General features: G+C 38.7%; 1 protein-coding gene across 12 annotated transcripts in view; it reads left to right on the forward strand.

Annotated features, from left to right (window-relative positions):
- FRY (FRY microtubule binding protein) overlaps positions 1-16,577 on the forward strand; it is a gene marked incomplete at its 5' end in the record, with an annotated part of 227,301 nt that overhangs the window by 100,786 nt on the left and 109,938 nt on the right. For all 12 annotated transcript variants that reach the window (XM_082279085.1, XM_082279078.1, XM_082279077.1 and 9 more), the window contains one exon: positions 10,320-10,373. In XM_082279085.1, coding sequence (XP_082135211.1) covers positions 10,320-10,373 — 54 coding nt within the window. The remainder of the gene's footprint in view (positions 1-10,319; positions 10,374-16,577) is intronic.

A 16,577-nucleotide genomic window follows, 5' to 3' on the forward strand; every position in this document is an offset into this window, starting at 1 on the left:
TTCTGTTTCCTTTTACTCAGACTTCCCAGCAGGTAACTTCTCCATTTCAAGATATCGATTAAGAAGAACAATGGTCTCAATCATTACTCTTCCTTCCTTCCTTCACTAATAAACTTTCCGTGGGAGTTCACTGGCTTTCCAAGTATAGTCCAGTCCAGTAGTGATAATGAAGCCCAGGCTGCACCAGATCGGTGTGTTCTTTTCCCCAGCAGAAAGGAAGGGCAGCTAAGCCTGGGAGATCTCTTCTATGAAATAAGCAAGCTCTACTCAAGAGCTCAAAGGATGTAAAGGCAGAAAATGACAGGAAAGATTGGCCTTTTGTACTAAAGATGGAGAGCAATCAAATATAACAAAGACAAGTCCAATGGCATAACGATCCTTCACTTCCACTTACCACCTCAGATATAAGAATATCCTTGTCCGGTTATCTCAGTTATGTATCTCAGGCTGAGACATGTAGCAGAAGCCAGGCACAGAACAGTATAGAGCTAGGGTGGCTAATCTTGAACCTTGGGACAATTATCTTCCAGAAAGGCCTAGAAAGGTTTGTGTGATTGAAGCAGTGGCCATAGACCAGATACCTTCTGTGTAGTTCACGGGAACATCGTAGAACTGAAACACAGAAGTTGAGGGAAAAGAGTATGAAAGATGCAGCTGGGAAAAAAAGAATTAGAGGAAGATACAAATGTAGGGTTTCAGAAGTAATCATAAGGAGTGCAGGAGAGCAGAAAAAGGATACAGCATGGTCTGATTCCAACATCCATATGAGACTGAGGGAAAAACTTCATGCCATTTTAGCAAGTCAAGAAGGAAACGGACACATCTTTGCCTGGACACTGGCATTGTCATTTGCACTTAGAAAACAGGTCCATAAAAACACTCAAACATTTCAGAGTCTGGCAGTGTCAACAGGCACTTTCTCAGTGCTCTTGGGGCTTCCATGGCTGAGTGTGTCGGCAGAATGCTGTTTGAGACATGAGCAGAGCTCATTCCAGTGGCAAGACTCTCCAGGATGCTTGCTGTCCCTCGGCCCCATTACTGCATGGATACAGTTGGAAGATAGTCAATGGTGCATACAATGGTTCAAATCACTGAGAGAATTTAACATTGCAAGACAGATTCAGTCCAAGGCCACTTGGCTGTCACTACATCTCATGTTGGCCAATGCTTGCAAATGTAGCAGAGAACCTACCACATGCCCTTAATCATTTTTGTGTCATTTAGGGATATTGGTTATTACCACTCTCCAGAAAATGAAAGTCCTACTACAGTCATTTCAGGCCAGTCTAATCACTGGTCTGTCACCATGAAGGCCAGAAGAAAATCAAGTATACACTTCAGTAGCATTCTTGCCAGATAAGTAGCAATTCAATAAAGAGGTATCTTCCCATAGCTTCACAACAGCTTCATCCTTTGCATGCTTTCAGAGTCACATTTGAAGTCAATGAGGTCCTGCTTAATTTATGTGCTCTTTTCTGGGCCTGAAGCTGGCATGGCACAGTTTATACATCAGACAGCTTGAATTATACCATATTTGGCCTTTTATTTCTGGTGGCATGACAAATATGAGAAAACTTGAAATACTTCACGTAACTACCTTCCCAAATTGGAAATCCACCCAATAAGGTCTTGTTTCACTAGCTGGGCATGCAGTACATGTGGAAGCTATGGCTTTTAGGGCCAACATACTTGTAGCAAGAGAACAGTAAAGGCTGATGTTAGCTCTGCAAGTGCACCTGGCATCCTCCTTGAAAGTCTGTCGAATCAGTACCAGTAACCAGGAAAAAAGGCTTCACATCAAATCAACTGGGGACACATTTCATATGGTACAGTTACAGCCTTTGAAATAAACACATAGCCAAGAAAGTCTCAAGTAAAGGAATTTTAAAGGAAACTACTGGCAGTAGTTCTCAAGTTCACTTTAAAAATGCACTTTCCTCATCTCTTGTTCTGTTCTGTGAAAACAGGTGCACAGCTGGTGACAATAAGTATCTGCCTGATGTTGCAGCAGCAGTGGACATCAGACAGCAGACCATGGCCAGAGTCATTCACTGTCCTTTATTACCCCCAGCTCTCTGCATCTAGAGAGGTGTGGTTCCAGTTTACAGAGATCTCTGCTGTGCCTGGAGCAGCCCTGCAATTACAACTCTAGATTTATTCAAATGACCAGTAAGAGCTTCCTATAGGCTTTATTAAATTAGGTCATGTTATTCTGAGTGGGTAACCAGTGGTCAGGGCCCTAAGGGCACTAATAAGCCTTAATGGCCTCCTCTGAGTCTCACCCACACCTGCCCATAGGCCAGGACTCATTCCCAGGTTTTGGAACCATTAGTCCCTGCCACAGCAGGGCTTGTCTTCTGCTCCCAACAGCCCTGCCCCCTCTCCATGGGCCTTGCCCAGCCAGGTCCACCCATATAAAATACATTAAAAGAAGGAACCTCATCCACTGCTTGGAACACAGAGGTCCTCTACATCCTCGTAGCACTGCTCTTACCATGAGCAGGAAGTTTGACTGAGGACAGTGCTCTCAAATAACTCAGGCAACCTGTTGAGCTCCGGAGGGAAGCTGTGCTTTCCCCATTGTCGGCAGGAAAGAATAGCTTCCTGCATTTTTCTACCATGTATGTCCTTCTTGCTCAGAAGAAATAGCTTTGCTCATCATAAATCAGTTGGTGTAAAACTCTTTGCATATAGGACTGAGGTGTCAGTTAAATTTCCATTTGGGAAATAAAGATGTACCCAATGATCAGGATACATCAAGGACATGGAAGTGCATTCTCTCAGCCTCTTCACCAGCTCTCAAATTAGTGTTAGAGTTGAAAGAGAGGGAACAGCCCTATTCAGGTTACTCACTTTTGACTGCAGTGACTTTTTCTCCTAAATCTATTTAATTCACCAGTATCTTTCAGTGTTTCTATTTCACAGCAGTTTGCTGTCACAAAAGCCTCTTCATATAAATAATTTCTGTATGCATACCTTTGTATTACTCATTTTAAATATATATATGGGCTGATGAGGATCACATGACCTTGAATAGCAGTTTCATGCAAAGGTCTTAACATAGACTTGGAAGTCTAGATCTCCATCATGTGTTGTTCTTATTGTTACATGGAAATCACTCTATCAAATATTTTTTTAGAGCATCATGCTTATTCCAGCAGGCTCATAAGTGAAAGATCTTGGACTCTCATACTGCATCCTATGACACCACTCTGGACTGAGGCCTTATACCTTCCCTGCCCTAGCTCCAATCAACGAAATTTTATCTTCTTATATGGGATTTTTTAGGTTAGAATCACACAATCTAGTAACACAAGTCTGTGATGGAATTATGGTATCAACATTAAGTGCCCACACTTTGTCTCCAGGTGCTCTTTTAAAATTTATCGTACTTACAGGTTGCAAAATCTACCTCTTTTTCTTTACACTGTAGTATTGGAATAAATAAAATCAGGGAAAACCAAGGGATAGAGTTATAATACTATCCAGGAGGACCCTACCAGACAGAGGATTTTGATGTGTTCATTAAGTTACAATTTTGAAAAGTCATTCCTGTTAAAACAAAGCTCTGAAAACAAACAGCCAACAAAATTTGCTTTCTCACTTGGGCTAGATTGTACCTCAAGTCTCAGTAAAGTTATCCTTAGTACTCTTTTCAACTTAACAGCTTTCACAAAAACATGTCTTTAAAATATTTCTTTCAGAACTGGTCCAGTAGCAGCTATCAGCTTTTTGGGGCCTAAAATATGGTAGTAAAAGAAATGTTTTACTTCCTGCCTACAATAAAGCATCTTACTTTGCAATGGAAAACAGAAATGCTGAGAGCAGTAGGTTTGTTGTTAGGATTTGTTGGGGGGTTTTGTTTGGGTTGTTGTTTTGTGGGGTTGGTTTGGTTTGGTTGTTTGTTGGTTTTTTTGTTTGCTTTGGTTTGGTTTTTGGGTTTTTTGTTTTCTGTTACCTGTATATCTGTAATAGCATTTAACCCTTGTTTAAAGTTTGCAACTGTTTATTGTCAACACTGAGTTGAGGGAATATCTGGGAATTTTTGTACTGTTCAGGTAAGAATGTTAGAATTCTTGAGTCATTTGCTAAAGGCTAGTGAAAGAAAATTGGTTTTGTTTGTTGGGAGTTGTTCTGGGTTTTTTTATGTTCTATATTATCTTGGGAAGGTAGCAGTGCTAATTTTTGTGCTGCGCATCCAATAGCAATCTCTAGTTCAGTGGGTTTGCTTCTCTCTTCAGGATGCTTGAAATTTATTTCTGTAGAGTATTACTACTGAAAATCAATTTGGTATTTTTTTGGCCTATTTGGCCATTTTTTTCTGACATATCAGTTACTTCAGACTAAACACTCATATGACTAAAATTTCTGTGTCCACGTTTTAGTTTTCTTGGTAGACAACCTAGCTAAAAGATGCCTTTTGCAGAGAATGTGGTAATCAGACAAAAATTAGTCTGTAGTACCTGATGTGATGACATAGTCTACCATCGAATCAGAGTAGTGCATGACAAGAATGCCGAAGAGCCAGAGCCAGGGAGTGAAAACCTGTATTTGAAGCTGAACTGATGTTTTTCCTGCATTTTTGTGTTCAGCAGTACTGGGCACATCGTTTTCCACATGAATAACACAGAAGAGCTGTTACAAAAAAACCTGAAGCAATTACATGAAGGAAATAGACTCAGTAATACTGAGCTTGCCTTTTAAACATGCACCTTTCATTATTTTTGTGCATTAACTGTAATGACAAGTAGGTTTTTGACCTGAGCTTGTTAAATAAATTCTTTTTCAGAGATGTAGCATATTTTTACATATATTTCATGGCCCCTTGAAATACACTTATTTCTACCATATGAAGTACCATGTACAATTAGCATTGCTTTTTTACTCAATTTTCAACAGTTAAATGAAGTCCATCACAGTTTTTGTTAACGTTTTGTGTATCTGTAACTTTGTCTTACGCTAAGCTGTGGTGTTTCCTTGAAGCTGTATCATCGTATCTTTTTTATTATGTTTGCCTTTGGAATTTCCAGTTGCTTTATGCTTAGAATTTCAAAGGTTAATAAGGGAAATCTCCTTTTCTGCTTATTTTACTCTCTGTGTACCGTGGTCACTGACACAGTTTCTTATAAGAAGTGCCTAGCAGCTAATTGATCCTAAGAGAAGTCAAAGATTCTGCTGTCATCCACTGAAGAGGCAGTTTATGTGTTTATGCATGAGGACCTGCTGACTTGCAAAGAATGGTTAATGAAAACAGGACACTAATTTGCTTGTTTCATAGAACTTGCAGGTGGGAGACATTTGGGAGACTATCAGAGTAAACAGATTATCCTTTTCAGTCAAAAAACTTGGCTGTCTTAATTGCTTGGGTATAAATTAATTAGACTCCTTGGGGTGGTGGTGGGAATTCCCAAATAGTAAAAAGGTATATAAGAGTCAAAAAAGAGACAAAAATTACTTCCTGAGAAGTTCAGAGCTGTTTTCAGTAGAAGGGCTTTTTTTTTTTTTTTGTGGGACCACAGACTGTTCCATGTCCGTTTTTGAAAGGGCCAAATGGAAGTAAATACTCCAAGTTCAGGTTCATGGACCTGCTCAGTGCAGGATCAGCACAGATCCATTCTGGGAGGGAGGAGGCAGGAGCACACAGCTGAAGTGGAGAACATGGGTTACGCATCACATGAGCGCAGGATTGACAGCGATGGTTTTCCTGGTTTTGTATGTACAAAATAATCAATGGCTAAAAAAAAATTGGTTTTGGAGCATGTTTTGGAGCAGACCTTTTCCTACAAACACCAATTCTCTCTCCTGCTGAAAAGTATGTAGGACAGAGATGTTCATTAGAGGGAGAGGGGGCTGATGGGGTGATTCATCATAAGGTGAAAGAACTACACTTGGGGATTTTTGGGCTCTAAAGATTGTGCTTACATGCATTTTACATATATTGTAGCTGCAGTAGCTGAATGTGGTCTACATCTACTCCATTTTACATGAAAAGGTCCATTCTTCTTTCTGTTTGGTGAGTCTTCCACTCCAGCAGAGCACTCAGTAGAGTATTTCTGGCTGCTTTTTGGTGTGCAGTGCAAAATTTAAAATTTGTGTAAAAATATCCTTTCACCACACTTTTAAGGGAAAAAGAAAAAAAAAGGGGAGTTATCTCAGTCAGTAATACAGTAGCCTGTCACAGTTCAGTAGGAAAAACAGGCCTAATGGTTACTGGGATTAGAAATAGCTTTAAGGGGCATTATATATCATTATAACATGGTGACATAGTGAAGCTTAATAGGCACTACAACATCCTTTTGTTTTTATGTTTCCCTGAACACTCAGTTCTGTGACAGGTGGCTATTCCTGTGTAAATTTACGCAATTATATTTGTGTAGCAGCCCTGAAAAAGTCTTAATATATTAACCATTAAAAGTCACTGACAGTCTTTGAAGAAATGTTCTAGTGTGCCTGTGTGAATAGGGGGTTTGAATGATATGTTGTTTTTTAGGTAATTTATAAATATTATATTTAGTTGATGCATGCAAATAAGATAAAATATGCATTTGCCATTGCATAGTTAACATATTCTGTTTTATTATATTCTATTTATGTTTTCCCCAGAGCAATGAGAGAGAGGAAGGAAGTTAAGTTTTAGTTGAGCATTTTGTTTTGTAGGCATTGGCGACACAAAACATTTAGCTGGTTTTATTGAAAAACAATAGTTTCAAATATTAAATTGTCTTTACTGCTTATCTCTAACGTGTTTATATCACAGGAGTTTCCAGCGTGAACAAATACGGAGTACGCAACTGAAGGCAGCACTTCAAACAAGAAATAAGGATGTTTAGCTTAGTGATTAAAAATGTAAATGTTACTACCGAGAATCTATTCTTCTGAAATTTTCTAATGATTTTTGATAGTTCAGTAAGCTGTGGACCCTTCCATATTAATCAAAATTTTCTTTATTCATATTTTGGTTTTGGCTCCAAATTCAGCCTACCTATTCATCTAAGATTTGGAAGACATTTCTGTAGAATGTAGTATATCAACAGAGACTCAAATAAGTCAGCTTGTAATATAAAAAGGCCTCTTTGCCATTCCTGAGTTGAGTGGGCAAGAAAATAAAGTGAACTGGTACTGTGAGGCTAGAAAGCAGTTTTAGGATTTTTTGAAAACTAATTAAGTGTACCTCCAGGGTAAGTAGACTACTACAGAATCTATTGCCCAGAGACAGTTTCATATTATTGTGCATTTTAACCTTTCTTTGCAAGTCCTGAACGTGTGGTATGTAGTGAAGACACCTACCATGAGTGTAAATATATTTTATATAATATCTGCCATAGCAACAATGTAGCATAAAATGACATGGTAAGATTTGTAAGGCTATTAGAACTTAGTGAATAGAATAGGCAAGTTGTTTATAGTAGATGAAATTATTTATTGCATAAAGAAAAAATGCTGTTTTCAAAGGACACTTGAAGTACCTGCATGTAACTAAGCTGCCTTTGAATTTACTCAGTAATGTCTCCCTGACATGGTCTGTTGTTACTCTTATCATGCAAGTAGTCATCCTTTTCTATTTAAGGAGTGCTTAGGCAACAAAACCCCACATTTTTATCTGGCCCCTCATCTTTACTCAGTTCTTTATCTATTCAGCACTCTAGCATTAGTAATTAGTAGTAATAACAACTTCAACACTGGGTTCTCTCAAACCTCCAAGCCCCACGTACAATCTTGTATGGCTGTTGCCACTCACTTCAGGGGTTCAGTGAGTGCCTCTGGTGTGGGCACCCCACTTCCAGAACTGGAAGGGTGTGTGCAAAGATTTTTGTCTCCATGGGGTCTGGTTGGCTCCTGACACCGTGGCTGCAAGCAGCACAAGTGGCAGCACCGACCTTGGAAAGAGTCAAGGAAGAAGCAGCAGCAGCAACTCAAACAGGGGCATGACGAAGAGACAGAGACAGCTGCAGCAGCAGCTGTTGCCTGGGAAGAGTAGGAGGGGAAAGGAACAGCGGGAACAGCAGTAGGTGCAGGATGGGATGAAGGGAGGAAAAAGGCCTCAGCTGGAGCCCTAAACTGGAGACACTGAGAAGTTATGGCAGCAGAAGCCTTCCTGGCTCTTGCCAGTTCTCCATCCAGGCTGTCTTCTGCTGTGACCAGGGCTGCTGCGTGGCCTGTGAATGGTTTCTTTAGGTCAATGCACCATGGCTGGGGAAGCCCTGGTGTAGAGCCCGTACCAGGGCAAGCAATGGCTTGTGTTGCCTTGTCAAAATGGAGGCATCTTCATTAACTCAGGGGTGCATCCCCTGGGGAATGTCATCATCAGAAACTGAAGTATCTGGGGGGTGTGTGTGCTTCCACAGATAGGTTACAGGTGATGAGGACATTTTCAGGATTGCAGTTCCTGGCTTGGGTTCCCAGAGCATGGTTTGTGTTGTTTAATTGTGTCCCCCTCAGAGAAAGCATGTGATGAGGAATCCCACACCTTATTTCAGCCTGAAACTCTACTCTCTGAAAGCCAAGTATTGCAGTGTTGGTCATGGAAACACAAAGCTTCTGCTTGCTGAAGCCGTTTTTGTTGAAACAGACCTTAAGAAGTTTCTCTGTGGTAACACAAGTCTTCTGTAACAGAATCAGAAATTTCTTAATTAAAAAATACGTGGGAGGTGTTGATTTTTTTTTCCTAAACTGCAGTAATTCTTAATATGCTGATTTGTCCAGGACCCATGAAAACTTAAGAGTCCTTTTCCTTTTAAATAAGTTGAACACTGCTTTTGAAAGTTTATCTGCTGTCCTTTTCAGTGAGCAGCAATAGACACAAGAAGTATTGTCCTCCTGTGAGACACAACTAGGCAGGGTAGCACCGAGTTACTGATTGAGGAGGAGGAGGACTGTGGGTGGGGTAGTGTCCTGTGTTTTTCTCAGGGTTACAAGGTTTTACTGCAGATGTTCATCACCAACAATCTGTCATAAAGTTGTAATTAATAGCTGTTGTGCCCATAATGTAACCTGGAGGAGTCACTTTAATTGAGAAAACAATGAAAAATATTGATGGCTGTTCTGGGTAAATCAGTGACTCAGTAGAAAACATTTTGTTGATTTTTGTATTTGGTAGGTAGTCAGGGGATACTGCAGTCACCCCACAGTTGGCCTTCTTGCCAGCTGGCATTACAAGTGTATCAGCATAATTAATTTCAAAATCAGTCAGCAGATTATACTGGGCAACATTTGCTTCTGAAAAAAGCATTGAATAATAGGAATCTTTGGTCCAACTCAAGTCTCTCCATTTCCTTATCTCATCAGCTTTACAGATTTCTTTATTTTGTATCTAATATCCCCTGGCAGTGATGGTATTTTGCCTGCTGCATTAACAGATGCTGATGAGTGTAATAGTTTGTTGAAACCTGAACACAAAATCTCTTTCTGAGCTGGTGGGAGAGCCCCAGTCTTGCAGCTGTAAGAGAAGAAAGATTCATGATTTATAGAAGAATAAGGCACTGGCACATTGCAAACACCAGAAACAGTAGTGTAATTCACAGCAGAATTGTGATGGTGACAAGTGACGTGTTTTTCAGACTGTCATCTGCCCTCATGTATTGTTTATTTTCATTGTGGTTTAGGAGATTCATGTTTAGTATGCTATTGCATGCATCTAGAATATTAGCCTGTGTACTTCTCCATGTCTCAGTAGTCCAGCCTGCTTGACAAAGAAGCCATGCAGGTGAAGGGATGTTCACACATGGTTATTCTTTCTGGCTTGGGCAGTTCTCCTTGGCTTTAGCAGTTACTCTGAGAATATGGCCTGAAAATTTGCTTCCATTCTGAAAACACATTTTTTAAGTTTTTAGTAATAATTTTCCCCACAACTGTCTTCCTTAAAAATGAACTCTATGATCTTTGATTCTTCTAAGATCACCTTTCTTTCAGTATGCCCTGCATGATATATTGTATCTATGGACGTTTGTATTGCCTGGTAGTTTTATAACAAGAAGGTACATCATGTAACTAAATAGAACCCCTTGATTATCTATTAGAGGAAATGCTGGGTGCTTTTTAGGATGTTGAAAGAATTTATCATCAGTGTGAGCACCAGCTCAAATGTAATGAATGGTCAATCCTTTTCTTTTGTGAAAAGACACCAATGTTACTAAAGACACTCTGTCAGTATTGGCTGATACATATGGGGAGGCCTCCTTTGCATATCAAACAGATATCCTGCTATCTTCAGCATCAGATCAGAAGGCACATTATGTGAGTAAATAATCTAACAGAAAAATGATATTGGAGTACAATGGTATTGATCTTAAGTAATACATATTTAATATGTTTTCTTTTAGGAGAAGCCACTGACCAAATCTCTGCAGCGAGGAGAAGATCCCCAGTTTGATCAAGTAAGACACTTGAAATGACATTATTTCCATTCCTCAGGCTAAAAGAGGAGTGCATTAGAAGGCATTCTAGTGTCCTTGTACTAGTTGCATACTGCAAAAATTGAATTTCTCAGTGTACTTGGATAGAATGATAAGTGCTTGCCAAACCATTCTTGGGTTTAAGTGGGAAGAATTTTTCCTGTTTTCAAACTCAGTATTTTTCTACCATAGAACTTGTTACTTTTTGTAGTGTATTAGACACATGTATTATTTCTTGTCTGTTTCCCCTTATGGAGATTTTGAAACAAAATTTGTATCTTTTCAAAATATGTGGGTTTTGAAACAGGTGTGTGGCCCCCAGTCTTTCTTTTATCATTAATATGAGGGCTTATAGAATCATGGTCATTGCCATCAGTCTAGTTTGTCTCTGTAGCTGTGACTCAGCATGACTTACATGTGTGCTGCGCTTCAAATAGGCTGAGCCAGCCTGTTGTGTTTAAAATTAAGTATAAGTTCAATTGTCAGTATAAATGCCTGTATATGACAAGGTAGGTAATTATTAGAAAAATGGTGGGCAGGGAAGAACTATTAAAAATTAAGTAGAATTTATATAATTGGTTAGATTTCATTTAGTAGAACAATGAAATTGTAATTAATAAAATGAAATTTGTATCTGGCATTAAATTAATGCATTTATTATGTGTGGGAAATAGGACAAGTATAAAAATAAAACCAACAGCAATACACACACTTCCAATTGATTATATTAAGCAATTTATTTTTGTTAGCAGTCTTTCTTTTTGTCAGCAACATCTAGAATTACCTATTTTGAAATAAAGGAAGATGGGTTCTAAAGAGTTTAAGTTACATAAAGGATGCCAAAACTGGCAAATCTCACTCCCCACAAAGAGGAATGATGAACTCTAGGTGTGCCATTGCTGTCACCGTTGCTACTGACTCCTTATCTGCCCACACCACTGTGCTGCCAGCAGGGCCAGAAACAGGACAGAAAGACAGAGCAGAAGTAGCAGAAATGGTAACAATTCCAAAAGCAGCTGTCACTAATGCCGTAAGCTGCAGGTACCATATTGATTGACTTTGGGAGAGGAGACAGATGTAAAGTACAATTTTAGAACCTCAGATGAATATTTATTGAGTTTTCTGGGACATTTCACCAGAAGTAAAGATGCCTTGTGAGATTCCACTGGCATTCACTACAACTCACTTTATAATTTTTGGCTTGACAAAGTGACGCACTCTAGATTGTTCTGTAGCTGCTTTTTGGGGAGAGATAGCCTGCTTGGAGGGCTGCTCAGAGCCTCAGGTGAGCAGAGGAGATGAGACTTCTGCTTCATACTTGGGAGCTCCCTGTCCACCTCACCGACCGCAGAGACCCTGCGGGCAAACCAGCCACTGTAGGCTAAAAGAGGTTGCTTTCTCAGTACTCCCCACCTGCCTCATGAAATTCCTTGTGGTATTCTGGCCTTAATTTTATATACATTTTTTTTTTCCTTCCTGTGGGAAGAGTGTTACACTCAAACAGGAAAGTAAAACAAATTAACCCACGCAGATGCAAACCTTGTGATACTGTTCCTGCAGTGTATTAAACAAACACATAATGGGTGGCCATGATTTGATTAAATATTTATGGTTAAGCAAATTGTGGCCCTTTAAAAGGAGGAATTGGAAGACTTATGCTTCTCCTAGTTATTGGTAAGTAGACAGAAAATTGAGTAATTAAGTCAAGATCATTTAATGAGAACAGCAAATGCTTGCTAGAGTGAAACAACTGTGTGTTTACTGCTGTAGCAAGATGCAGACCAAACACCAAGGTAGATTTTGTTATAGATAGCATTCATATATCTTTCTATCCACATGTCTGAAGTCCTACCTATGTGCAGAGTTGATAGGAAAGTACAGCGGTGAGATTGTCTTAGACATCTTATCCGAAACCCTTGCTTTCAGTTGCTTGAAATTTTCAAAACAAACTATTTAAGCTGAAATTTTCAGAATTATTTGTCAGCCTCAGGCCAAGTTGCTGGTGATATTTCCCTTTCCAGATTTCACATTGTTTTTTGCTTAAATAGCACTGTCATTTTGAGATGTTCTGGTGCTCCTGGTATTGATGTAGGCCTGTGAAAAGCAAATGGGACCTGAACCTGGCTTGCAGGCCCATTTCAAGAATATGGTTCATACTTACCCAAATTAGTTTAGTTCGGCTAAATCCATACAATCATAGAATGGTTTTTAATTGTATTCAAATAGTTTGCATTCAAAATTTTGTAGTGCACAATAGAGATTTGATAGAACTGAGCTAGAGTAGAGCCAGAAAGACAGAGCAAAAAGTCTTTCCTTACTAGGCATGTTTTAGTCAGTGGATTATGTGAGTACATTGCATTTTATAGCTGTTTTTCAAATGATAACATGTGAGAATTATAAAGTTGTCATGAAAGTATGGATAATAAAATGAAGGTGTGGCCTGCCTGGAAAACTCTGAAGATCATGATATGGCATGATGCCAAGACCCAAGTAAGAAGGCATGTGCTTTTAAGTAAAACGGTTCAAGTTTTATTTTTGAAGTTAACTCGACTATTTAAAGAGTCTATGGGATGAAGGAAGACCAGGTTGGTAATCCCTTACTTCCCCTTTCCAGTTAAGGTGCAGAAAGCTTTGGTGTTTATTTCTGAAACCCATAAAATCATCTAGCAAAAACAAAAAAGGCCAGCCGTGACATTCCTGACATTTTTACTACAGAAATGAAAGGGGAAAAGAGGGACAATCTCCATGAACAAACTTCTTCAAGGAGTGTCTAATAATTTTTATTTTCAGTTTTAGGGCATATAAAGTGACAGACTGTCAGAGGAACCTAATTTTCTTTTTTTGACATTATCAAAATTATCTCTATTCAATTTGAGTGAATTTGATAGGTAATACTGAAGTGAGTATGTCACTAGTCACTTTAAAATATCTGAGCTCAATCTTCTAATGGTAAATTAAAAAGCAACAAAAATAAGGCATGACCTGATTTAAAATTTGCTTTTTGCAAGTCAGTTTCAGGGGTGGAAAAAACAGCCCAAAAAGTAACTTAACAATGAGCAGAATGGAACTTTGGCTACCCAAAGTAATCAGCGTCAAGTTTGACACTGAAACCCCCAAACCATTTGAGATGGCTATGAAAACATTGCTTACTACCCCAAAATAGTTCTATCTCTGGCTCCCTGAGAACCAGCATTTTTTCCTGCCCATTCTGAAACACCATTTTAGGAACAGTGTTTGTGATGGTGGTGATGGATCCAATGTCTGGAAACCTGGCTGGGCCCAGCCAGAGCTGTTTCTCTCCACACAGGTGTAGTCAGTGTCTCCTGTTAGGCAGCCAGGATGTCTGGCTGCCAATTGCATCACCCTCCATGAACAATTAATAGGAACTTGAGCAATGTATGTAGTGACGATGCTTATCCTGACTTGCTGAATGTCTCACCGTTGGCCTAACAAACTGCATTCCTCACACTGACTGTGTTTTCCTTTCTAGGTGTGCATGTATATAAAGAAAATACATACAGGAAATTATGTAGGCTTTTTCATACGGTTTTAAATATTTTTATAGTATATTTAAAATCATGTTTTGGAAGTCCTTGATTAGACAACTCTAGTTGCCTATTGGCAAAGAGCATTAGAGCTTCAGCATTAGCATGCTCTGTGTCCCCAGTTACAGAAAAGTTATTAAACATTGTACTAGTGAACTATGACTTAAACTTCCTATTACAGGAAACCATAAAGTTGCAGTACATGAAAAGATCAAAAGCTAGCAAAAGCCCATAATTTTCCAAGAGGGTTATCCTCACCTAAGGAAATGTTTTTATTACTCTTTTCTCAGCCTCTACTAATGTATCATTTGTTCTTACCATGGTGTATAAATGTTCCATGAACTGACAACACCAGAGGCAGAAGAAGGGCACTGTGTAATCTTGGACTGAGCTACAGACTGTGTTCCATATAAAAACACAAAATGAATGTAATGTTTTGGCCATGGAAGTGAAAATTTAACAGGAAGGCTTAGTTTTCATATGAAGCTATCTATCCGAGGTGCCTGTTGCAGAAGTTTCAGCATAAACTGAACAAAAGCTTATTCTTGTTTCAGTTTTACTGCTCTCTTCTTAGAAATGCTCTAGGTTGGAGACTGCAGATTGGAAAGCAAAAATATTTAATCTTTTATATACTTTTAGGAGATGAAAACAAACAAAAAATCAACCAAGGGGAAAAAAGGAAACTAAAATGAATAGTAACAATAATAAAAAGGTGGAAAATGCAATAAATAAATAAGGCACTAAGCAGCATACTGGTGATCAAGTGTCCTTTTTCATAACAGCCTAGACATGATTAATGATATGCTGATAATTCTTCTGATCCAGTATTATTTTTTATATGTAGTTAGTGAATACTGATATCATTGCCATTGCAGCAGCACTGCAGTTGGCCCCTTTTGTGTTTTCCTTTTCCCTGAGTTTTACACGTTGTCTTTCATCACCAGAAAAAGGCACATGGCAAAGAAAGTAGAAGAAATGGTGGTCATGGGGTCATAAAACAACCTTTGGCTCCTGGTCAGAGGTTTGGGTTCAGTGTATAAAGAAGTACATCTGAAGGCAAATTTAAAGGTAACACCTTCAGCACTGAACTTGCTGTCCACTAAAAATAAATGGATTTTCATGCAAACTGTTATGCTGGCAGTAAAATAGCTATAAACATTGGTAGAGTATAAGCAAGCTAGCTGAAATTACCCATCCACAAAATTATGGTACTAAAAAGTCCTGCTTTCTTTTTTTGTCTCACAAAGCCAAGGCTGTTAATGAAAACTAGTGAGTTCAACTTGAATAGTTAGCAGTTTTAACCATTTCCAGGGTGATTTGACTTCACAGCACCGTCCAAAAAAATGCTTAGAACAAAGATGTGAATGAAAGGAGATCTCCACAATCACAAATGCATTCAGCAGCTTTGGTAAAAAGTGTAAAACTTTACTTGTGCTTGTCCATTATTTAGAATCTGCACAACAACAATTTGAAGATAAAATATGCAGACACTGTGTGAAAAATAGAGTTACAAGAAACAAACCTATGCAAAAATGAAGCACTGCAATTCTGCTTTATTAAAGTGGCAATAAAATGCCCATTCAACATACATACTGACATACGTGGTATACAAAAAAAATGCAAGGCAAAAAAATTAATGATACTGTAGGAAATTTGGTGCAGTTTTGAATATATTTGCTGTAAAATCTCATATAAATTCATAAGTGAAATAAAAAAGGGAATCAGTATCTATTTGCTGTTAGTGGAAACATTTCTTGTATTTGTATTTTGACAATATGGCAAGACTTTTATGGAAGTATATAAATTGTAATGAGCTATCTGAGCAGAATTTCATTACATTTACTCTTGCGTTTTAGTCCAAAATAAATATTATGCATTTACATAAAGTATATTTAATGCTCTGTGAACACAGGTTTTAAACAGCTCCCTACTTGTACAGCTTTCTTATCCTTAAGCTATACAGTAGGTAGTTCATTTATGATGGAAGAATATGATCATTTGTCCAACAAGGACATACTTGTACATCTGTGCACTCCCTTTCAGGAGCAGCACAGAGCTAGAATTCATCTCACTCCTGGACTTACTTCCAGTAAATGAAAGGGTTGAGTAACCGGCACGCTGGCTAGACTTCCCTCCCTTCCTGTTCCCTGAGAGCCAGGTCTTTTCCCAGTCCACCCTTCCTTCCTGTCTTAAAAGTGCAATGACAGAAAGATTTAAAAAAAAAAAAAGGGGAAAAAAAAAGCTATATTGACCTTTTATCCCAAATGAAGACAGACACTGTAAATTCAGCAGAGAAGGTATGGCATGAGAAGATTTAACAGGAATCACTTGGACTTTTTCTGATGCAATTGTATAGGTGGGATTTAGAGAACAACAGTGATAAGTATGTCAGTGAAAATGCAGGAAGACCTGATTGAAACAACTTTTCATTTATAGTTAGATACTGTGATTTCTGAAAAGATATTTAGGTCTATTTGAGGACAGACTTTTTAGTAAGGCCTGTGGACATAGGACAAAGGTTAAGGGTTTTAAACTAAAAGAGGGTCAATTTTTACTGACTAGAAGGATGATATTTTTTACTGTGAGGCTGGAACAGGCTGTCCAGAGAAGCTGTGGATGCCCCATCCGTGGCAGTGTTCAG

The sequence above is a fragment of the Coloeus monedula genome (assembly GCF_965178545.1).
Source record: "Coloeus monedula genome assembly, chromosome: 3".
NCBI classification, from domain to species: Eukaryota; Metazoa; Chordata; class Aves; order Passeriformes; family Corvidae; genus Coloeus; species Coloeus monedula.